The following is a 25,380-nucleotide window of genomic DNA, read 5'->3' on the forward strand; positions in this document are numbered from 1 at the left end:
TACTAGTGTACATTGTCTACAGTATACAGTGATTTTGCCTTGAATTTTGCTCTCGGAGTAAACCAAACCAATTTTTGTGTAAATAAAAATTGATCTTCAATTATTTTGTAAATTCATAATATTTACCTACACATATAATAAGGATACATGGGGAAACATGCTCTTTACACGGTACAAGAGACCTTTGAAACCGTTTGTTTAATCAAAAAATTAAACCAAATGGTACGATGTGAATGAACAGGATTTGGACTTGTCATGATAGGGCATAATTATGGTTTTTAAGAAGGTGGTAGTGAAACGAGCTTTTTGATTGCATTTGTGTTATATCTAACATTAATTATTTAGCCTACGTGCAGTACAATGAAGATCACTTCCATGATGCGCTCTTCGTTCAGCTGAAACTCCTCAAGAAAGTATAGTAGGAGAACGACGCTTTTAAAATCTGCAAAAAAGCTAGATCATGTCATCCTTACAGACCCGTGCGCCATTACTTACAATCTGTATGGACCCAACAGAGAAATTTCCGAATTTCTCAATGGTAAAGACAACGGGCTCTTGTCCTTCTTTAATGACCATCGTCAGAGACTTTTGGAACTGCAAGTCGCATCCGACGGAATCGATTTGGTAGCAAGCGTCTCCAACGGTTTCGCTTTCGTTTATCACCCTCTGCGTGGAGAAGCAGTCCCCGAAGAGCAGGGAGCATCCCGCACTTAAGTAGATAACCAAATACCAGAATTCGCCGCTGAACAGCTGAATCTGGAAGAGTTGGGTTAAATTTGAGCTGTGGGGGCGTTGTCTGCTCTCACGTAGCCGATACGAAGCAAACAAGTGCATATGAAAATTGACCAGTTCAGGTAAATGGATAGAAGGCATAAATTAAAGGTGGCGTCTGCCTTCTGAGCGAGGGCCCGAATGGAGGCGTGATACCTTGATATGCTTGCTAGTCGGTTCTGGAGATAATGCGAATCAGAGCGCCTTTCTCGACAGTCTTCGTCGAGACTCTGAATTTCGGCTTTCAAATGTGTGAAGTGCTCATACAGATGTACTAAAACGCATAGTTTTATTCCCATGCATATCGTGTACTCGTGTGATAAAAAAAGAGAGGTAAGAACTTCCCAGAAGGCGCAACCTATAAGACTGTAGCTCATCGCCCAGGAAGGCATTAGTCCAAACGGTAATGGATCTTCATTTCCAGTCACAAACCACATGAGAAACGCTAGTACGACAACACCGATTCCAAAAGGACACACCAACTTTTGCTGAAAGAGTACATTTTTGGTTAAGCATATTACTAATGACATTTTTACCACAAGAGCCGCCTGTTTGTTCATTTTTTCGTAAAAGGCATTTAGGGCATCGCTCTCGCAAACGTAGATCTCCTCAGCCATTCTCATCAATTCTACCAAATCCAGTCGTTTAAGTCTAATTATTGTGGAATGTGGGATTACTGGAAAAAGTATTGACCATCATCGGACTGAACATCAATAAAAGGGCGAGACCTTACCGTTAGTAAAGACGAAGAATACTACGATATCTTGCATATTGTTAGACACGCCGACATCTTCAAAGAATACAAGGATTTTGCAAACGACAAAAATGTAGAAATAGCACATAATAGCAACGGAAATCATGCTCTCATATTTGCTAACATCTTTGTTAAGGAACAACCCTGATAGTTTCGAGTACTTTCTTACGGGTGAGAAATAATATTCCTGCGGCATACTATAAGAGGGTAATTGTATGAGAAGTACGTATTTTACTGCTTAGGTTGAAACCGCGCCGCGTAGAAGCAAATTGTGTCACTCTAAAATATGCATGTAGCCATTAACTTCCTTCTTAATTTAATGAGCAATGTAACAACGCGGCCTTATATCACATAATTACGTTTAAATAATATATAACGAACCCTCCAACTGCACTTTAAATATAAATCTCCTTCTGGTCTAAGGTTACGTAATTTTTTAAGAAATTTTCACTTAGGTAGAGCGGGGTTGTTAAACGATCCGGCGTTGTAAGGAGATCGACACATAAAATGCGGTACGTATAAATATGAGTGAAATTAGTGAAAGGGAGCATTCGTGAAACGGCGTCACCCAGTGCAAATCAGCGCCAGTCGTTCTCGCGAAGAGTTTGAGCTAATCGGTTCATTGTGCCGACCCCCTTTCTTTCGCAACTGAGTTCAGAGCCCGTTCCTCTCAATGAAGGATATGACCCTGTTTAGCCTAAGTTGGTTCACCCTCCCCGGCTCCAGATAACTCCAAGGAGTTGATATCTGTCCCTGATCAAAGCGTCACAGTGACAGACCACATGCTCGGTAGTTTCATCTGCCTCGCCACAGAACCTGCACGTGGACTCCTCCGCGAGCCCAATGTTATGCAGGTGATAGTTGACCATCCAGTGTCCCGTAAGGACACCGGTGATCTTCCTAGCCTCTGCCTCCACAGATAAGTGTAAAAGCTCTAGTCCCAAAAGTGCTTCCATGACCAAAGACTCCAGTGACTCCCAGTGACCCCCAGACAGGCGAATCGCTGCGCCTTTCGTAGCTACTTCCTGTAGGTTGCCTTGCGCATGGCAGTGTAGAGACAATATAGGTATCGATGGGTGCCTAGCCACACGGGATCACGCGAAGAAAGAAATTAAGCGAGCCATCCTCTACATCAAGTCATTTTCACGCTGCGGCCGTGATTTTCGCAGAAAAAAAAAACGTGAAAGTTGAAAATTGCCACGACGTTACTTCTAGTCCAATAGGCGTAAGTCACCGGTGACGTCGCTTGCCCGTTCCATCACGAGGCTGGCGGGTCTGGCTGCGCATGCCAATCCCCTGGCCGCGGACGCTCGTATCCCAAGATTGCTTAGTCCCTGTGAATTCGGAGGCCGTTATTGATTTCCTGGTTCCCGCTCTGCACAGAGTAGGCCCGAGGGATGGGAAAAGACCTCCTCGACTATTATGTTCTCCTGGTAGCCAGACAAAATTTTAATTGAATTTTCTGATTGTCCTCTCGTGTATTAGGAGCTAAAACATCTCCTCGCTCATTATAACCTCCTGATACCAAATTGGAAAAGATTTAAAACGAAATTTGGCTTCGAGATATTTTTGTGGGTGACCGGAAAAGACCTCCTCGAGTATTATGTTCTCCTGGTAGCTAGACAAAATTTTACAATAATTTTCAGATTGGCACTTCGTGTATTAGGAGCTGAAACACTTCCTCGCACATTATAACCTCCAGATACCAATTTGGAAAAGATTTAAAAAGAAATTTGGCTTCGAAATATTTTTGTGGGTGATGGGAAAAGACCTCCCCGACTATTATGTTCTCCTGGCAGCCAGAAAAAATTTTACAATAATTTTCTGATTGGCACTTCTTGTATTAGGAGCTGAAACACCTCCTCGCACATTATAACCTCCTGATATCAACTTGGAAAAGATTTAAAACGAAATTTGGCTTCGAAATAATTTTGTGGGTGATGGAAAAAGACCTCCTCGACTATTATGTTCTCCTGATAGCCAGACAAAATTTTAAAAGAATTTTCTGAATGTCCCCTCGTGTATTAGAGTCTTAAACACCTCCTCGAACATTATAACCTCCTGATACCAAATTGGAAAATATTTAAAGCGTAATTTGGCTTTGAAATATTTTTGTGGGTGATGGGAAAAGACCTCCTCGACTATTATGTTCTCCTGGTAGCCAAACAAAATTTTGCAATAATTTTTTGATTGGCACTTCGTGTATTAGGAGCTGAAACACCTCCTCGCACATTATAACCTCCTGATATCAACTTGGAAAAGATTTAAAACGAAATTTGGCTTCGAAGTAATTTTGTGGGTGATGGAAAAAGACCTCCTCGACTGTTATGTACTCCTGATAGCCAGACAAAATTTTAAAAGAATTTTCTGAATGTCCCCTCGTGTATTAGAGTCTTAAACACCTCCTCGCACATTATAACCTCCTGATACCAAATTGGCAAATATTTAAAGCGTAATTTGGCTTTGAAATATTTTTGTGGGTGTTGGGAAAAGACCTCCTCCACTGCTATGTTTTCCTGGTAGCCAGATAAAATTTTAAAAGAATTTTCTGACTGTCCCCTCGTGTATCAAGAGCTGAAACACCTCCTCGCACATTATAACCTCCTGGATCACATTCTATAAGAAAATTTTTTTCCGGATCGATCTGAGACAATTTTTTTTTCAGGTTCAAAAAAAGGCAGTGTAATTACCTTCCTTTTTTACCAAAAATCGACTGCACCAAAATTTCTGGGGAAAGCACTTCTTCTTATTAATTTTGGTGCGTAGAATCCAAAACAATTCGTACTTTTTCGATTAGACTTCTCAATCAAAAGTTATAGACTAGAAAACAATTTCGAAAAAAAATTCAAAGGGCTGTAACTTTTGAACTAGTAGCCCAATCTTGGAACTGTTTGAAATTATGGATTCTACAGGCCCCATTCTATAAGAAAATTTTTTTTCCGGATCGGTCTGAGACAATTTTTTTTTCGGGGCTCAAAAAAAGGCAGTGTATAGCCTTCCTTTTTTTACCAAAAATCGACTGCACCAAAATTTCTCGGGAAAACACTTTTTCTTATTAATTTTGGTGCGCAGAATCCAAAACAATTCGTACTTCTTCGATTAGACTTCTCAATCAAAAGTTATAGACTAGAAACCAATTTCGAAAAAAAATTCAAAGGGCTGTAACTTTTGAACTAGTAGCCCAATCTTGGAACTGTTTGAAATAATGGATTCTACAGGCCACATTCTATAAGAAAATTTTTTTTCCGGGTCGATCTGAGACAATTTTTTTTTCGGGGCTCAAAAAAAGGCAGTGTATAACCTTCCTTTTTTTTTACCAAAAATCGACTACACCAAAATTTCTCGGGAAAACACTTTTTCTTATTAATTTTGGTGCGTAGAATCCAAAACAATTCGTACTTTTTCGATTAGACCTCTCAATCAAAAATTGTTGACTAGAAACCAATTTCGAAAAAAAATTCAAAGGGCTGTAACTTTTGAACTAGTAGCCCAATCTTGGAACTATTTGAAATTATGAATTCTACAGGCCACATTCTATAAGAAAATTTTTTTCCGGATCGATCTGGGACAATTTTTTTTTTTCGGGGCTCAAAGAAAGGCAGTTATTACCTTCCATTTTTACCAAAAATCGACTGCACCAAAATTTTACGGGAAAAATGTTTCCTAACCTTAATCTCCTCGCACATTATATTCTCCTGATACAAGATTTTTGAGCTAACCTAACTAGTATACTCTAACCCAACCTCACCAGTGACCAAATTCCGAATCATCTCGTGCGAGAACAACCAGGCCCTTAAGAGTTCAAGGAGGTGGTTGGAAACCTACAATTTTTGGAAACTACACACCTAAAGCATAGAATTTACTCTATGCCTAAAGGCAAGAATACTTATACTACTCTTTGCATAAAGGTGGTACTGGAAAAGGCAGCTTTTATAGACTCCTCCAAGTTGTCATCTGAGTGAGAACCTGACGACAGTTAAACGGCGCTTGGCGGTGCAGAATTCCTAGGCAAAAGTAGGCAGCTGTCAGGAGGAATGGGGTCGTAGGAAGTCCTGGACAAGTAGACAAGATTCCCGAAGTCCAGAAATGGCCCAAGAGAAAGCACGGAGAGGTACACTAACATCTAACATAATGCTTAAAGGGACATGGGGAAAACGCAGAGTATAGATAGTAAAATGGGAGTTAAAAATGTACGGACAAGATCTCTACAGCAATTGTACTTCAATGACCAGATTTTTGGAAAATTAGTTGAAATATAATACGTAACTTTATTTGAAATCGCTCCTTTGGAAGACTGTTTTCAAAAAACCGAAAATGTAGAGAAAAAATGTTTCCCACGAAAATTTATTATTTTCCGATGTAGAATAAGGGTATGCAACAAAAAGTATAAGGTTCTATAAGATTAAGTTTCCGTAAGGCTTAGCCCTTAAGGGGTAGTTAGGTATGTGTAAATCTGCATAGCACCCTTACGTGAGCCCCTCCATAGGAAGAATGTTTTATATAAATCATTTTGCATAAGACACCCTGTATATAAATTATTAAGTGACTCACAAAAGCAACGACCGCTAGACCCCAACTTGTCTCGCTTATGCAGATGCAGTTAAACCCCAATAAATCATCCCCTGAAACTGATATCTTTTCTAGGCAAAAATGCTCATGCTTCAAAACTATCGCATGTTATATCGGACAAAAACGAAATTTATTAAATTAATAATCCTAATTAGTTGGTGATCTAAAAATTGCCAAATAAGCGATTACGAGTTATCTCGGGTGTTTGGTAAACATTTCTAACAATAATGTCAGGTTATGACCTTTAACCAATAATCTGATATGACCGTCCATATATAGGCGTGGGTCATCTCACAGTGCTTGTGAAATCTGATACAAGGATCAGAATGAAACTGTTTGTTTCTTGTGTTGCCTTCTGTATGATACAGTTGGTGTCCTCGGAGGACTCTCCACTCGTTCAACAATTTGCAACTGGTAGTGTTCAATTTACAGCGGATGTCTACAGGGTAAGTCAACACCTAATTGGTAATCAACTCTCATATCCAAATCCTTGCAGCAACTTAAGGAGATAAACGATGGGGACAATTTCCTGTTTTGCCCACTATCCGCCCTCATCATTTTAGGCCTGACCCAAACCGCCGCCCGAGGAATTACGGCTCAACAACTCTCGAATGGGTTACATCTCCCCGAAGATCGGAAAACCGTCGAGCAGACATTCCAACAGCTCCTGCCGACTCTAAAAGGCAACGATAAGTATACCCTTACCAGCGCGAACAAAATTTACGTCAAGAACGGCTACAAGATCAATGAAGAGTACAAGAACATCGCTCAGAATTCCTTCGGTGCGGAAATTCAAAACATAAACTTTGAGGAAAAGAACGCGGCAGCGGCCGAAATGAACGACTGGGTGGCTTCGAAGACCCATGACAAAATTCGCGACTTGATCGATCCCTCTACCCTGAGCAAAGACAGTCGCTTAATGCTAATCAACGCCCTGTACTTTAAGGGCAGCTGGCGTTACACGTTCAACGAAAGGAATACCCTCAAGAGGAAATTCTTCACCAAATCCGACAACCACATCGAAGTTGACATGATGGAGGCCACTCGCTATTTCAAGTACCACTCGTCGTCGACTTTAGACGCGCAGTTTTTAGAAATACCATACCAAGGCGACGACGTTTCGATGGTTGTAGTACTACCTAACCAAGTAGAAGGACTGTCCACTTTGGAAAACAGCATCGAAGCTGTTTTGAATACCAAACTGGACTGGAACGTCGAGGTTCATCTTCAATTACCTAAATTCAAACGAGAGACAAAGGTGAAATTGACCAAGATCCTTCAAAAGGTAAGACCTCCTTAGCCACCTCCTCCAATCACCTCTCCCATTTTATAGCTAGGGATAACGGACGCCTTCGAAGATTGGGCCGACTTCAGCGGATTCGGTGAACCCGGCCAGCAGCCAATCAAAATTAGCGACGTCGTACAAAAGTCAGTCATTGAGGTGGACGAAAAGGGTACCGTGGCAGCCGCAGCAACCGCTGGTAAGTAGATTAACTAGAGGCATTGTCAAATTGCTGATTAACTTTTCCAGTTCACGCCGTAAAAACTTACTCATTGATACAAAAACCTCCTCCAAAGCAGTTCATTGCTGATCATCCGTTTATTTACTTCATCAAATCGCCCGCTGGTGTTATGTTTATCGGTCGCTATGTTAAATAATGATTGTGTGATTATAAATTGTAATAAACAACCCGACGTTACCCAATTAATGATTTATTTGTACATTACTTCGTAATATTCCTCGGTGATAGGGTAACCTCATTCATGAATTAAAGCGATGGAAGTGTCAGCGATACTGGACACCGAATTTACCCACGCCAAAGAATGTTAGAACTCAGATTACTGTGTTCTCTTCACAATGAGAACCGATCGTTATTTTTATACAAGTCAAAAAAAAATTCGCAGTACCTTACATATAGCGAATGGCAACTGGATCTTTTGAAGTACTAGTGCTGGGTTCTTTTTCTGGATTTGCTTCGAGACTATGTTTTCGTGTGCAAATGGTAATGAACCTTTATTTGTGGTCCGCTCCGCTATTAAACCGCGGTCTGCGCACAAAAACATTGCAACGTTATACTCCGAAACTGACTAACTTTCTGGCTGAATCCTTTGGCAACTCTTTGTACCGTGCTGGACTCCTATCTTTACCAGACTTTATTTTGAACACACATAGCGTTTCGTCCTTCCGACAAGGTCCATGTTCCATTGCGTTCCAAGGAATCCATCTCGTTCAACATCGCCCACTAGCACAAAACCCAATCGCATTGCTTCCGCATCTCGGACAGTGACTTCGGCAGATCCTCCGCAGACGCCAGCGCGTTTAAAGCAAAACCAGTTTGTGGTGGCGCTCTTTTGGGATATGGATAGCAATGGGCGAGTACCGTTAAGGGTAGTTTTCTCTTTGAAGGATAATGATTTAGGACGAATGCTTATAGGGCAAGTTCTAGAATTTCGCTGAAAGAAGTGGTTTGCAGCGAACTCTTTTGAAGGAGATTTTTCTGCAGGCGGGGCCAAGGTAGCAGTGAAGTCTCCCGCTTTAATGGTTTCGTCTTAGCCAAGATGAATTTTCAGTGTAAACAAAAGAAGCCGGCGTATTATTGGCTTAAATGGGACGTCGGTAGCAGAAATTTCGGTGGTTCCGCTTTACGCTTAATATAAATAGAAATAGCGAAGCGCAAAGATAACAACGGAAGACGGATGGCGACTGTAAAGGTAGAATTAAAAATAACTAGCCGTGCGGTTACCATAATAATAACGATTCAATGGTTCCATTTGGGACTGTGTCGGGCTTAGGTCAGTTCCTAAGGCCTTCCACATTCTAAAAGACTTAGCTATACCACGTAAGGTTCTTCCAATGGGGGACTCACTAGAGAATATTCAAGACCGTCCAGATATCAATCTCACGCAATCCCAAGCACTTTATCATGAATCTATTACATAACTTCGCAAGCAAATATAAATCTCGACGATTCACTGGATCTCTAGGAATTTCACCCCGCAGAATTTGGTAAACAAATGAAAGTAATTTTCCCATGACCCACAAAAATATTTCGAAGCCAAATTTTGTTTTAAATCTTTTCCAATTTGGTATCAGGAGGTTATAATGTGCGAGGAGGTGTTTAAGTTCCTAATACACGAGGGGACAATCAGAAAGTTCTTTTAAAATTTTGTCCGGCTACCAGGAGAACATAATAGTCGAGGAGGTTTTTTATCACCCACAAAAATATTTCGAGACAAATTTCGTTTTAAATCTTTTCCAATTTGGTATCAGGAGGTTACAATGTGCGAGGAAGTGTTTCAGCTTTTAATACACGAGGGGATAATCAGAAAATTATTGTAAAATTTTGTCTGGCTATCAGGAAAACATAATAGTCGAGGAGGTCTTTTCCCATCACCCACAAAAATATTTCGAAGCCAAATTTCGTTTTAAATCTTTTCCAATTTGGTATCAGGAGGTTATAATGTGCGAGGAAGTGTTTCAGCTCCTAATACACGAGGGGACAATCAGAAAATTCAATTAAAATTTTGTCTGGCTACCAGGAGAACATAATAGTCGAGGAGGTCTTTTTCCATCACCCACAAAAATATTTCGAAGCCAAATTTCGATTTAAATCTTTTCAAATTTGGCATCAGTAGGTTATAATATGCGAGGAGGTGTTTAAGCTCCTAATACACGAGGAGACAATCAGAAAATTCAATTAAAATTTTTTTTGGCCACCAGGAGAACATAATAGTCAAGGAAGTCTTTTCCCATCACCCACAAAAATATTTCGAAGCCAAATTTCGTTTCAAATCTTTTCCAATTTGGTATCGGGAGGTTACAATGTGCAAGGAGGTGTTTCAGCTCCTAATACACGAAGTACCAATCAGAAAATTCTTTTAAAATTTTGTTTGGGTGCCAGGAGAACATAATAGCCGAGGAGGATTTTTTCCATCACCCACAAAAATATTTCGAGCCAAATTTCGTTTTAAATTTTTCCAATTTGGTATCAGGAGGTTATAATGTGCGAGGAAGTGTTTTAGCTCCTAATACACGAGGGGACAATCAGAAAATTCAATTAAAATTTTGTCTGGCTACCAGAAAAACATAATAGTCGAGGAGGTCTATTTCCCATCACCCACAAAAATATTTCGAAGCCAAATTTCGTTTTAAGTCTTTTCCAATCTGGTATCAGGAGGTTATAATGTGCGAGGAGGTGTTTAAGCTCCTAATACACGAGGGGACAATCAGAAAATTATTGTAAAATTTTGCCTGGCTACCAGGAGAACATAATAGTTGAGGAGGTATTTTCCCATCACCCGTAAAAATATTTCGAAGCCAAATTTCGTTTTAAATCTTTTCCAATTTGGTATCAGGAGGTTATAATGTGCGAGGAGGTGTTTAAGCACGAGGGGACAATCAGAAAATTATTGTAAAATTTCGTCTGGCTACCAGGAGAACATAATAGTCGAGGAGGTCTTGTCCCATCACCCACAAATATATTTCGAAGCCAAATTTCGTTTAAAATCTTTTCCAATTTGGTATCAGGTTATAATGTGCGAGGTGGTGTTTAAGCTCCTAATACACGAGGGGACAATAAGAAAATTCTGTTAAAATTTTGTCTGGCTACCAGGAGAACATAATAGTCGAGGAGGTATTTTCCCATCACCCGTAAAAATATTTCGAAGCCAAATTTCGTTTTAAATCTTTTCCAATTTGGTATCAGGAGATTATAATGTGCGAGGAGGTGTTTAAGCACGAGGGGACAATCAGAAAATTATTGTAAAATTTTGTCTGGCTACCAGGAGAACATAATAGTCGAGGAGGTCTTGTCCCATCACCCACAAATATATTTCGAAGCCAAATTTCGTTTAAAATCTTTTCCAACTTGGTATCAGGTTATAATGTGCGAGGTGGTGTTTAAGCTCCTAATACACGAGGGGACAATAAGAAAATTCTGTTAAAATTTTGTCTGACTACCAGGAGAACATAATAGTCGAGGAGGTCTTTTCCCATCACCCCCAAAAATATGTCGAAGCCTAATTTCGTTTTAAATCTTTTCGAATTTGGTATCAGGAGGTTATAATGTGCGAGGAGGTGTTTCAGCTTCTAATACACGAAGTGCCAATCAGAAAATTATTGTAAAGTTTTGTCTGGCAATCAGGAAAACATAATAGTCAAGGAGGTCTTTTCCCATCACGCACAAAAATATTTCGAAGCCAAATTTCGTTTTAAATCATTTCCAATTTGGTATCAGGAGGTTATAATGTGCGAGGAGGTGTTTAAGCTCCTAATACACGAGGGGACAATCAGAAAATTCAATTAAAATTTTGTCTGGCTACCAGGAGAGCATAATAATCGAGGAGGTCTTTTTCCATCTCCCACAATAATATTTCGAAGCCAAATTTCGTTTTAAATCTTTTCCAATTTGGTATCAGGAGGTTATAATGTGCGAGGAGGTGTTTCAGCTTCTAATACACGAAGTGCTAATCAGAAAATTATTGTAAAATTTTGTCTGGCAATCAGAAAAACATAATAGTCGCGGAGGTCTTTTCCCATCACCCACAAAAATATTTCGAAGCCAAATTTCGTTTTAAATCTTTTCCAATTTGGTATCGGGAGGTTATAATATGCGAGGAGGTGTTTCAGCTCCTAATACACGAAGTGCCAATCAGAAAATTATTGTAAAATTTTGTCTGGCTATCAGGAAAACATAATAGTCGAGGAGGTATTTTCCCATCACCCGTAAAAATATTTCTAAGACAAATTTCGTTTTGAATCTTTCCCAATTTGGTATCAGGAGGTTATAATGTGCGAGGAGGTGTTTAAGCTCCTAATACACGAGGGAACAATCAGAAAATTCAATTAAAATTTTGTCTGGCTACCAGGAGAACGTAATAATCGAAGAGGTCCTTTCCCATCATCCACAAAAATATTTCGAAGCCAAATTTCGTTTTAAATCTTTTCCAATTTGGTATCAGGAGGTTATAATGTGCGAGGAGGTGTTTAAGCTCCACACGAGGGGACAATCAGAAAATTATTGTAAAATTTTGTCTGGCTACCAGGAGAACATAATAGTAGAGGAGGTCTTTTCCCATTACCCACAAAAATATTTCGAAGCCACATTTCGTTTTAAATCTTTTCCAATTTGGTATCAGGAGGTTATAATGTGCGAGGAGGTGTTTAAGCTCCTAATACAAGAGGGGACAATCAGAAAATTCTTTTTAAATTTTGTCTGGCTACCAGGAGAACATAATAGTCGAGGACGTATTTTTGTAGTACCTTACATATAGCGAATGGAAACTGGATCTCTTGAAATAGTAGTGCTGGTCCTTTTCCTTGAGTATATTTACAAGACGGCATCCGCACCATCTACGCCTGTTAATCACTCTACTACTGTTATAAAGAAAAACGAAAAATCACTACTCTTTGCAGATATCCTAAACGAGCGAGAAATAAAGTCGTACAAGAAGAATTAATCGGAGCCGTGAACTCATTTCCTCCTGGACCTGCAGGTATCTTAGAAATCCCCTTCGGCTCGGCCGATCAGGTGTAGGTAGATTTCTTTAACCGCCCCACCCACTAAAACAGCAGGAAATTAATAAATGGCGAAGAATGTGATCGCCTATTTCATTTTGGACGAGTTCCATTCTGCGCAATTGTCAACGCTGTTTGCAGTTTGTCCAGAAGCTGCAATTGCCAAGAACGCTGATCTTGCCCTAGGGTAATTATCAATCATACTAGGAAGAAGCTTCGGTTAATTGAAATTTCAATATGTATATTTGACCATTTAGCAAAATCTTGAGTGTTGATTATCGACATTGAATAAGTATAATTACTTATTCAATGTTATCGACCAGATTGATTGGTTAGTCTCTATGGGAGGAGAGATTGATTGGAATCAGATCTCCTGTGTGCGATAAATATTCGTTCGTTTTTTAGGGAGGTTTGTTTCGCTTTCCTTGGTCCACTTGGTAGCCCGAGTTCGTGGCGTTTCAGATTCGTTTGTAGGACGTCCTCAAGTAAACCTTAAGAGATTGAATGTCTAACAAGATTGGGAAATGAAATTTACCAAATACGCGATTACGCGTTATCTAAAGTGTGTGGTAAACATTTTTAACAAGACTGTTAGTTATGACCTTTAACCAAATCTGAGATATGGCCAACCTTTCATACGACAAGCCCTCCATATATAGGTGTAAGATCTTGCGAGGTTGTAACAGTGTTTGTGGAAACCAGTACAAGGATCAGAATGAAACTGTTTGTTTCTTGTGTTGCGTTCTGTATGATACAGTGGGTGTCCTCAGAGAACTCTCCGCTCTTTCAACAATTTGCTACTGGTAGTGTTCAATTTACAGCAGATGTCTACAAGGTAAGTCAACGAGTAATGAACTATCGTAACCAAATCTTCACAGCAATTGAAAGAAATTAACAATGGGGACAATTTTCTGGTTTGCCCACTCTCCGCCCTCATCATTTTAGGCTTGACCCAAACCGCCGCCCGAGGACTTACCGCTCAACAACTCTCGAATGGGTTACATCTCCCTGAAGATCGGAAAACCGTCGAGCAAACCTTCCAACAGCTCCTGCCGACTCTAAAAGGGAACGACAAGTATACCCTTACCAGCGCGAACAAAATTTACGTCAAGAACGGCTACAAGATCAAAGAAGAGTACAAGAACCTCGCTCAGAATTCCTTCGGGGCCGAAATTCAAAACATAAACTTTGAGGAAAGGACAGCGGCGGCCGCCGAAATAAATGGCTGGGTGGCCTCCAAAAGCGAAAACAAAATACGCGACCTAATCGATCCTTTAAAATTGAGTAAAAGCAGCCTCCTAGTGCTAATCAACGCGCTCTACTTTAAGGGTAGTTGGGTTTATCCATTCTACGAAGGAGCCACCCGGAAGCAGAATTTCTTTACCAAATCCGACAACCACATCGAAATTGACATGATGGATAACACTGAATATTTCAAGTACCACTCGTCGTCGAATTTAGACGCGCAGTTTTTGGAAATACCTTACAAAGGCGGCGACGTTTCGATGGTCGTAGTACTACCTAACCAAGCAGAAGGGCTGTCCGCTTTGGAAAACAGCATCGAAGCCGTTTTGAATACCAAACTGGACTGGAACGTCGAGGTTCATCTTCAGTTACCTAAATTCAAACGAGAGACAAAGGTGGAATTGACCAAGATCCTTCAAAATGTAAGTCCTCCTCAGCCACCTCCTCCAATCACCTCTCCCATTTTATAGCTAGGGATAACGGACGCGTTCGAAGATTGGGCCGACTTCAGCGGATTCGCTGAACCCGGTCAGCAGTCCATCAAAATCAGCGACGTCGTACAGAAGTCAGTTATCGAGGTAGACGAAAAGGGTACCGTTGCAGCCGCAGCAACCGCTGGTAAGTAGATTCCTTAGAAAGTAATGTCAAATTGATGATTGAGTTTTGCAGTTCTAACCATGGACACCATGTCCTTTATAGAAAAGCCTCCTCCGAAGGAGTTCATTGCTGATCATCCGTTTATTTACTTCATCAAGTCGCCTGCTGGTGTTATGTTTATCGGTCGCTATGTTAAATAATGAGTATGTGATTATAAATTGTAATAAACAACTCGAGATTATACAATAGGTACTTATTTGTACCGGGTGACCCAATAAGACCCTTCTAAAAATGACCACCAGAAGGCTCAACTGCCATCTTAAATTTTAAAATTGCATTTTCTTTCAATTTGGCATAATAAACTAAAACAAATTTTTCACATTTTTAAAGAGAACCAGTTTATCTATCATTTTCGTAAAAAAAACTCAGTTATTTCAAAAACAAAGATGGTGTGGGGCGTTCAATTGTTTTTGCAGTAACCTACTTTAACTTCTTAACGGTTTTACCGATTTGAACAAGTTTGGTATCGTTGAAAAGAGCATTCCTTGGACAATAAGAATCAACCAAAATGTAATTAATTGAGTAGAATCCTTCCCCGCCAGGGGGCTAGCTTTGACAACATGACCCAAAATTCTAAAAAAATAAAAAAAATCAAATGGAATGGAATGAAAAAGCATTCAAATAACATCCAAAGAGGCCAGTGAAAACCGTTTTTCAAAATCTCGTTCCTAACCTCAAATATTGGGAAAATGAGATGAATTGATCCTTGAAGGCCAAGGATCAAGCGGTAAATTTCCTAAAGCTTCTAAACATTTAAGTACAAAATGAATAAGATGGTAAATATTAAAATAAATAATTTTTAAGCTCCTAATAATACACGAGGGGACAATCAGAAAATTCTTTTGAAATTTTGTCTGGCTACCAGGAGAACATAATAGTCGAGGAGGTCTTTTCTCATCACCCACAAAAATATTTCGAAGCCAAATTTCGTTTTAAATCTTTTCCAATTTGGTATCAGGAGGTTATAATGTGCGAGGAGGTGTTTCAGCTCCTAATACACGAGGGGACAATCAGAAAATTCTTTTAAAATTTTGTCTGGCTACCAGGAGAACATAATAGTCGAGGAGGTCTTTTCCCATTACCCACAAAAATATTTCGAGCCAAATTTCGTTTTAAATCTTTTCCAATTTGGTATCAGGAGGTTATAATGCGCGAGGAGTTGTTTAAGCTCCTAATACACGAGGGAACAATCAGAAAATTCAATTAAAATTTTGTCTGGCTACCAGGAGAACGTAATAATCGAAGAGGTCCTTTCCCATCACCCACAAAAATATTTCGAAGCCAACTTTCGTTTTAAATCATTTCCAATTTAGTATCAGGAGGTTATAATGTGCGAGGAGGTGTTTAAGCTCCTAATACACGAAGGGACAATCAGAATTTTTTTTTTTAATTTTGTCTGGCTACCAGGAGAATATAATAGTCGAGGAGGTCTTTTCCCATCACCCACAAAAATATTTCAAAGCCAAATTTCGTTTTAAATCTTTTCCAATTTGGTATCAGGAGGTTATAATGTGCGAGGCGGTGTTTAAGCTCCTAATACACGAGGGGACAATCAGAAAATTCTTTTAAATTTTGTCTTGCTACTAGGAGAACATAATAGTCGAGGAGGTCTTTTCCCATCACCCACAAAAATATTTCGAAGCCAACTTTCGTTTTAAATCTTTTCCAATTTAGTATCAGGAGGTTATAATGTGCGAGGAGGTGTTTCAGCTCCTAATACTCGAGGAGACAATCAGAAAATTCTTTTAAAATTTTGTCTGGCTACCAGGAGCACATAATAGTCGAGGAGGTCTTTTCCCATCACCCACAAAAATATTTCGAAGCCAAATTTCGTTTTAAATCTTTTCCAATTTGGTATCAGGAGGTTATAATTTGCGAGGATGTGTTTCAGTTCCTAATAACCGACGTGCCAATCAGAAATTTATTGTAAAATTTTGTCTGGCTACCAGGAGCACATAATAGTCGAGGAGGTCTTTTCCCGTCACCCACAAAGATATTTTGAAGCCAAATTTCGTTTTAAATCTTTTCCAATTTGGTATCAGGAGGTTAGACTGTGCGAGGAGGTGTTTCAGCTCCTAATACACGAAGTGCCAATCAGAAATTTATTGTAAAATTTTGTCAGGCTACCAGGAGCACATAATAATTGAGGAGGTCTTTTCCCATCACCCACAAAAATATTTCGAGACCAAATTTCGTTTTAAGTCTTTTCCAATTTGGTATCAGGAGATTATAATGTGCCAGGAGGTGTTTAAGCTCCTAATACACGAGGGGACAATCAGAAAATTCTTTTAAAATTTTGTCTGGCTACCAGGAGAACATAATAGTCGAGGAGGTCTTTTCCCATCACCCACAAAAATATTTCGAAGCCAAATTTCGTTTTAAATCTTTTCCAATTTGGTATCAGGAGATTATAATGTGCGAGGAGGTGTTTCAGCCCCTAATACACGAGGGGACAGTCAGAAAATTCTTTTAAAATTTTGTCTGGCTACCAGGAGAACATAATAGTCGAGGTCTTTTCCCATCACCCACAAAAATATTTCAAAGCCAAATTTCGTTTTAAATCTTTTCCAATTTAGTATCAGGAGATTATAATGTGCGAGGAGGTGTTTAAGCTCCTAATACACGAGGAGACAATCAGAAAATTCTTTTAAAATTTTGTCTGGCTACCAGGAGAACATAATAGTCGAGGAGGTCTTTTCCCATCACCCACAAAAATATTTCGAAGCCAACTTTCGTTTTAAATCTTTTCCAATTTAGTATCAGGAGGTTATAATGTGCGAGGAGGTGTTTCAGCTCCTAATACTCGAGGAGACAATCAGAAAATTCTTTTAAAATTTTGTCTGGCTACCAGGAGAACATAATAGTCGAGGAGGTCTTCTCCCATCACTCACAAAAATATTTCTAATCCAAATTTCGTTTTAAATTTTTTCAATTTGCTGTCAGGAGGTTATAATGTGCGAGGCGGTGTTTAAGCTCCTAATACACGAGGGGATAATCAGAACATTCTTTTAAAATTTTGTCTGACTACCAGGAGAACATAATAGTCTAGGAGGTCTTTTCCCATCACCCACAAAAGTATTTCGAAGCCAAATTTCGTTTTAAATCTTTTCCAATTTGGTATCAGGAGGTTATAATGCGCGAGAAGGTGTTTCAGTCCCTGATACACGAGGGGACAATAAAAAAATTCAATTAAAATCTTGTCTGGCTACCAGGAGAACATAATAGTCGAGGAGGTCTTTTCCCATCACCCACAAAAACATTTCGAAACCAAATTTCGTTTTAAATCTTTTCCAATTTGGTATCAGGAGGTTATAATGTGCGAGGAGATGTTTCAGCTCCTAATACACGAAGTGCCAATAAGAAAATTATTGTAAAATTTTGTCTGCCTACCAGGAGAACATAATAGCCGAGGAGGTCTTTTCCCGTCACCTACAAAAATATTTCGAAGCCAAATTTCGTTTTAAATCTTTTCCAATTTGGTATCAGGAGGTTATAATGTGCGAGGAGGTGTTTAAGCTTCTAATACACGAAGGGACAATCAGAATTTTTTTTTTAATTTTGTCTGGCTACCAGGAGAATATAATAGTCGAGGAGGTCTTTTCCCATTACCCACAAAAATATTTCGAAGCCAAATTTCGTTTTAAATCTTTTCCAATTTGGTATCAGGAGGTTATAATGTGCGAGGAGGTGTTTAAGCTCCTAATACACCAATCAAAAATTTTGTCTGGCTACCAGGAGAACATAATAGTCGAGGAGGTCTTTTCCCATCACCCACAAAAATATTTCGAAAATTTCGTTTTAAATCTTTTCCAATTTGGTATCAGGAGGTTATAATGTGCGAGGAGGTGTTTCTGCCCCTGATACACGAGGGGACAATCAGAAAATTCTTTTAAAATTTTGTCTGGCTACCAGGAGAACATAATAGTCGAGGAGGTCTTTTCCCATCACCCACAAAAATATTTCGAAGCCAACTTTCGTTTTAAATCTTTTCCAATTTAGTATCAGGAGGTTATAATGTGCGAGGAGGTGTTTCAGCTCCTAATACACGAAGTGCCAATCAGAAATTTATTGTAAAATTTTGTCTGGCTACCAGGAGCACATAATAGTCGGGGAGGTCTTTTACCGTCACCCACAAAAATATTTCGAGACCAAATTTCGTTTTAAGTCTTTTCCAATTTGGTATCAGGAGATTATAATGTGCCAGGAGGTGTTTAAGCTCCTAATACACGAGGGGACAATCAGAAAATTCTTTTAAAATTTTGTCTGGCTACCAGGAGAACATAATAGTCGAGGAGGTCTTTTCCCATCACCCACAAAAATATTTCGAAGCCAAATTTCGTTTTAAATCTTTTCCAATTTGGTATCAGGAGGTTATAATGTGTGAGGAGGTGTTTCAGCTCCTAATACTCGATGTACTAATCAGAAATTTATTGTAAAATTTTGTCTGGCTACCAGGAGAACATAATAGTCGAGGAGGTCTTTTCCCATCACCCACAAAAATATTTCGAAGCCAAATTTCGTTTTAAATTTTTTCCAATTTGCTATCAGGAGGTTGTAATGTGCGAGGAGGTGTTTAAGTTATTATGCGAAATGCAATTTTAAAATTTAAGATGGCAGTTACACCCTCTGGTGGTCATTTACTGATTTACACAATAATTTTTTACCCCTCAGTCATACGACGAACGGTTCCCGAGATATAGCCGAGGAACAGTCTTATTGGGCCACCCGGTACATTACTTCGTCACCTTACCCGGTGATAGGGTAAGCGCGTTTATGAATCAAGGCGATGAAAGTGTCAGTGGGGTTTGCTTCAGGTGACAAACGATGGACGCTTTTACCGCCACACCCATCGACGAGGACGCTGTACTGACTATGGAGGGAAAGATTTGGCTCACTCATCGGACGATTTTTTTTGAGAATTAGTCAAACCGATTCACGAACCACATAATCGCTGTTGCTGACGTAGCGGGGTACAATGTTACTTCCTAGCTCATCAGCAAACTATCACGAGCAGTCGAACTACCACCAACTCCTGATGAGTAAAAGACAGAAGGCAAATAAGCTGTTCCCAATACGGAAATTGAATCGAAAATTATCCCTGATCACAACCTACGTATAAGAAAATTTACATTGGGTTGGATGTACCGGACCCCGCACTTCTGTCTTCTTCTATATAAATCTGGGATCGATCATTCCAGGCTCCAAACACAACGCGAGCATTTTAATTGATAACAAATGACCCGTCTAAAAATACAACACGCAGCAATTCTAAAACAATGCGCTGCGTAATGAGATGCACCAGGAATTTCTCACATTGTGCCTATACCTACTCTGGAGTGCCCTTCACAATTGTCTAGTTTACACCGTTGCTCATTTCCATCGTAGGTACGACAGGAACTTGTTCTGTTCTGAGAAAACAGGAAATGCTAAACTTTCGGTAATTGACGACAAATCATGAAAACTCTCTCCTTTTTCAGCTCGCTCGCTGTTCCTGACTCTCTTCCAGCCTGTCCACTTTATCCCCTCCACCCGCATTCTGCTGACTCTTCATTCACCATATCCCTCCTCCTTTGTCATTACATATCCAAAACCATTGCAACCTTCGCTCCTGAACCTTCTTTGAGGCTTCAGTCACTTCACCAATCTACCTTATTGTATTATCCCCTAGTTTTCTCATTGGCCACCCCCAATAATCCTGTGATTAATTTGGGGGAGGGCACTCGGTAAGGATGTCGCTGCAAAAATGTAGCGGCTATCGCACTGCCGCAAAGGACGCCATATTGGTCATCGCCGGCAATGTACCGGCGATGATGATAGTGGAGGCCAGAGCTAAAGAATGGAGTAGGGTCCGAGATCTGGAGGAATGGGAAGAAGAACACTGGGGTGACCTGTGTAATTCGTTCTTAGTGTCCTTCTTTCATTTGATCATTTCCTGGGCTTCGTTATTCCACCACTACGACTCTCTGTTCCCTGGAGGTCCCTTTCCAAATCATTTTCCTATAATCTCTCTGCTGTTGACCCACCGGTTTTCCTTTGCTGTAATACTCTCCAGAATACCAGCACTTTACAAGTTCTTAACCTTTGCCAGATGGTTCCTGATCGAAAAAGTACGAATCGTTTTGGATTCTACGCACCAAAATTAGTGAGAAAAAGTGTTTTCCCGAGAAATTTTGGAGCAGTCGATTTTTGGTAAAAAAGGAAGGTAATACACTGCCTTTTTTTTGAGGCCGGAAAAAAAATTGTCTGAGATCGACCGGGAAAAAAACATTTTCTTATAGAGTTTGGCCCGTAGAATCCATAATTTCAAACAGTTCCAAGATTGGACTACTAGATCAAAAGTTACAGCCCTTTGAACTTTTTGTCGAAATTTGTAATTAGTCCATAACTTTTGATTGAGGGGCCTGATCGAAAAAGTGCGAATCGTTTTGGATTCTACGCACCAAAATTAGAGAGAAAAAGTGTTTTCCCGAGAAATTTTGAAGCAGTCGATTTTTGGTAAAAAAAGGAAGGTAATACACTGCTTTCTTTTGAAGCCGGAAAAAAAATTGTCTGAGATCGACCGGGAAAAAACATTTTCTTATAGAGTTTGGCGCGTAGAATCCATAATTTCAAACAGTTCCAAGATGGGACTACTAGATCAAAAGTTACAGCCCTTTGAACTTTTTGTCGAAATTTGTAATTAGTCCATAACTTTTGATTGAGGGGCCTGATCGAAAAAGTACGAATCGTTTTGGATTCTACGCACCAAAATTAATGAGAAAAAGTGTTTTCCCGAGAAATTTTGAAGCAGTCGATTTTTGGTAAAAAGGAAGGTAATACACTGCCTTTTTTTGAGGCCGGAAAAAAAATTGTCTGAGATCGACCGGGAAAAAACATTTTCTTATAGAGTTTGGCCCGTAGAATCCATAATTTCAAACAGTTCCAAGATTGGACTACTAGATCAAAAGTTACAGCCCTTTGAACTTTTTGTCGAAATTTGTAATTAGTCCATAACTTTTGATTGAGGGGCCTGATCGAAAAAGTGCGAATCGTTTTGGATTCTACGCACCAAAATTAGAGAGAAAAAGTGTTTTCCCGAGAAATTTTAAAGCAGTCGATTTTTGGTAAAAAGGAAGATAATACACTGCCTTTTTTTGAGGCCGGAGAAAAAAAATGTCTGAGATCGACCGGGAAAAAACATTTTCTTATAGAGTTTGGCCCGTAGAATCCATAATTTCAAACAGTTCCAAGATTGGACCACTAGATCAAAAGTTACAGCCCTTTAAACTTTTTTTCGAAATTTGTATTTTTGGTCCATAACCTTTGATTGAGAGGTCTGATCGAAAAAGTACGAATCGTTTTGGATTCTACGCACCAAAATTAGTGAGAAAAAGTGTTTTCCCGAGAAATTTTGGAGCAGTCGATTTTTGGTAAAAAGGAAGGTAATACACTGCCTTTTTTTGAGACCGGAAAGAAAAATTGTCTGAGATCGGCCGGGAAAAAACATTTTCTTATAGAGTTTGGCCAGTAGAATCCATAATTTCAAACAGTTCCAAGATTGGACTGCTAGATCAAAAGTTACAGCCCTTTGAACTTTTTGTCGAAATTTGTAATTAGTCCATAACTTTTGATTGAGAGGCCTGATCGAAAAAGAACGAATCGTTTTGGATTCTACGCACCAAAATTAGTGAGAAAAAGTGTTTTCCCGAGAAATTTTGGAGCAGTCGATTTTTGGTAAAAAAGGAAGGTTATACACTGCCTTTTTTTGAGGTCCGCCAAAAAAATTGTCTGAGATCGACCGGGAAAAAAACATTTTCTTAAAGAGTTTGGCACGTAGAATCCATAATTTCAAACAGTTCCAAGATTGGACTACTAGATCAAAAGTTACAGCCCTTTGAACTTTTTGTCGAAATTTGTAATTAGTCCATAACTTTTGATTGAGGGGCCTGATCGAAAAAGAACGAATCGTTTTGGATTCTACGCACCAAAATTAGTGAGAAAAAGTGTTTTCCCGAGAAATTTTGGAGCAGTCGATTTTTGGTAAAAAAGGAAGGTAATAACTGCCTTTTTTTGAGGCTGGAAAAAAAAATTGTCTGAGATCGACCGGGAAAAAACATTTTCTTATAGAGTTTGGCCCGTAGAATCCATAATTTCAAACAGTTCCACGATTGGACTACTAGATCAAAAGTTACAGCCGTTTGAACTTTATTTATATATATATATATAGTCGAAATTTTTATTTAGTCCATAACTTTTGATTGAGAGGTCTGATCGAAAAAGTACGAATCGTTTTGGATTCTACGCACCAAAATTAGTGAGAAAAAGTGTTTTCCCGAGAAATTTTGGAGCAGTCGATTTTTGGTAAAAAAGGAAGGTAAATAACTGCCTTTTTTTGAGGCTGGAAAAAAAAATTGTCTGAGATCGACCGGGAAAAAACATTTTCTTATAGAGTTTGGCCCGTAGAATCCATAATTTCAAACAGTTCCACGATTGAACTACTAGATCAAAAGTTACAGCCCTTTGAACTTTATTTATATATATATATAGTCGAAATTTTTATTTAGTCCATAACTTTTGATTGAGAGGTCTGATCGAAAAAGTACGAATCGTTTTGGATTCTACGCACCAAAATTAGTGAGAAAAAGTGTTTTCCCGAGAAATTTTGGAGCAGTCGATTTTCGGTAAAAAAGGAAGGTAAATAACTGCCTTTTTTGAGGCTGGAAAAAAAAATTGTCTGAGATCGACCGGAAAAAAACATTTTCTTATAGAGTTTGGCCCGTAGAATCCATAATTTCAAACAGTTCCACGATTGGACTACTAGATCAAAAGTTACAGCCCTTTGAACTTTATTTATATATATATATATAGTCGAAATTTTTATTTAGTCCATAACTTTTGATTCAGAGGTCTGATCGAAAAAGTACGAATCGTTTTGGATTCTACGCACCAAAATTAGTGAGAAAAAGTGTTTTCCCGAGAAATTTTGGAGCAGTCGATTTTTGGTAAAAAAGGAAGGTAAATAACTGCATTTTTTTGAGGCTGGAAAAAAAAATTGTCTGAGATCGACCGGGAAAAAACATTTTCTTATAGAGTTTGGCCCGTAGAATCCATAATTTCAAACAGTTCCACGATTGGACTACTAGATCAAAAGTTACAGCCCTTTGAACTTTATTTATATATATATATATAGTCGAAATTTTTATTTAGTCCATAACTTTTGATTCAGAGGTCTGATCGAAAAAGTACGAATCGTTTTGGATTCTACGCACCAAAATTAGTGAGAAAAAGTGTTTTCCCGAGAAATTTTGGAGCAGTCGATTTTCGGTAAAAAAGGAAGGTAAATAACTGCCTTTTTTGAGGCTGGAAAAAAAAATTGTCTGAGATCGACCGGGAAAAAACATTTTCTTATAGAGTTTGGCCCGTAGAATCCATAATTTCAAACAGTTCCACGATTGGACTACTAGATCAAAAGTTACAGCCGTTTGAACTTTATTTATATATATATATAGTCGAAATTTTTATTTAGTCCATAACTTTTGATTGAGAGGTCTGATCGAAAAAGTACGAATCGTTTTGGATTCTACGCACCAAAATTAGTGAGAAAAAGTGTTTTCCCGAGAAATTTTGGAGCAGTCGATTTTTTGTAAAAAAGGAAGGTAAATAACTGCATTTTTTTGAGGCTGGAAAAAAAAATGGTCTGAGATCGACCGGGAAAAAACATTTTCTTATAGAGTTTGGCCCGTAGAATCCATAATTTCAAACAGTTCCACGATTGGACTACTAGATCAAAAGTTACAGCCCTTTGAACTTTATTTATATATATATATATAGTCGAAATTTTTATTTAGTCCATAACTTTTGATTCAGAGGTCTGATCGAAAAAGTACGAATCGTTTTGGATTCTACGCACCAAAATTAGTGAGAAAAAGTGTTTTCCCGAGAAATTTTGGAGCAGTCGATTTTCGGTAAAAAAGGAAGGTAAATAACTGCCTTTTTTGAGGCTGGAAAAAAAAATTGTCTGAGATCGACCGGAAAAAAACATTTTCTTATAGAGTTTGGCCCGTAGAATCCATAATTTCAAACAGTTCCACGATTGGACTACTAGATCAAAAGTTACAGCCGTTTGAACTTTATTTACTCGTTTATTTATATATATATATATATATATATATATATATATATATATATATATATATATAGGGCTGTAACTTTGATCTATAGTCCAATCTTGGAACTGTTGGCAATTTGGTTCTAACGGGCCAAACTCTATAAGAAATTGTTTTTTCCCGGTCGATCTAAGTCATTTTTTTTTCCGACCTCAAAAAAAGGTAGTTAATTACCTTCCTTTTTTACCAAAAATCGACTGCTCCAAAATTTCTCAAGAAAACACTTTTTCTCACTAATTTTGGTGCGTAGAATCCAAAACGATTCGTACTTTTTCGATCAGACCTCTCAATCAAAAGTTATGGACTAAATACAAATTTATATATTTATATATATATATCTGGTTTTTAAAACCCAAATAATGAATTGCAAAGCCTTTGGAAGATACTTGCGCAGCCTCTTTCAGACCGTTAAAGTGATGATCCACAAATTACTGACTAGGGACTAAATACTATGGATCATAGACTAGGGAGTATGGACTGTGAACTGTATTGGCTATCGATCATGAACGTTAGACCGCGGAAAGTCATTACGTACTGTAGACTGTGTACTGTGGATTGCAAGACTCTAAATTGTGGACTGCCGACTATCAACTATGACTATGGACGATGGACCACAGACCCCGACCCGTAAACCATGACTCGTAGACAATGGATTCTACATTTCGTAGTCGATTTCAAACTCTCCCCTTCCACTTTTGCTTTTGCTGGTGGCCCAAAACCCA

At 38.9% G+C, this 25,380-nt stretch overlaps 3 protein-coding genes across 3 annotated transcripts; 2 read left to right on the plus strand and 1 right to left on the minus strand.

Annotated features, from left to right (window-relative positions):
• Nucleotides 1-38: 38 nt before the first annotated feature.
• On the minus strand, nt 39-1,763 carry LOC116181136. Its single transcript, XM_031501413.1, has 5 exons — nt 1,505-1,763; nt 1,308-1,447; nt 807-1,259; nt 496-756; nt 39-442 (listed from the first exon to the last, which is right to left on the minus strand). Exons 1-5 carry the CDS (start codon nt 1,719-1,721, stop codon nt 392-394), a joined length of 1,122 nt encoding a protein of 373 aa, XP_031357273.1. The 5' UTR covers nt 1,722-1,763; the 3' UTR covers nt 39-391.
• Nucleotides 1,764-6,381: 4,618 nt separating this feature from the next.
• LOC116181148 (antichymotrypsin-2-like) lies at nt 6,382-7,803 on the plus strand. Its single transcript, XM_031501426.1, has 4 exons — nt 6,382-6,540; nt 6,591-7,379; nt 7,428-7,575; nt 7,626-7,803. Exons 1-4 carry the CDS (start codon nt 6,421-6,423, stop codon nt 7,751-7,753), a joined length of 1,185 nt encoding a protein of 394 aa, XP_031357286.1. The 5' UTR covers nt 6,382-6,420; the 3' UTR covers nt 7,754-7,803.
• Nucleotides 7,804-13,232: 5,429 nt separating this feature from the next.
• LOC116180653 (antichymotrypsin-2-like) lies at nt 13,233-14,694 on the plus strand. Its single transcript, XM_031500753.1, has 4 exons — nt 13,233-13,446; nt 13,490-14,278; nt 14,327-14,474; nt 14,526-14,694. Exons 1-4 carry the CDS (start codon nt 13,327-13,329, stop codon nt 14,651-14,653), a joined length of 1,185 nt encoding a protein of 394 aa, XP_031356613.1. The 5' UTR covers nt 13,233-13,326; the 3' UTR covers nt 14,654-14,694.
• Nucleotides 14,695-25,380: the final 10,686 nt, after the last annotated feature.

This window comes from Photinus pyralis, unplaced genomic scaffold, assembly GCF_008802855.1.
Source record: "Photinus pyralis isolate 1611_PpyrPB1 unplaced genomic scaffold, Ppyr1.3 Ppyr1.4_LG9, whole genome shotgun sequence".
NCBI lineage: Eukaryota > Metazoa > Arthropoda > Insecta > Coleoptera > Lampyridae > Photinus > Photinus pyralis.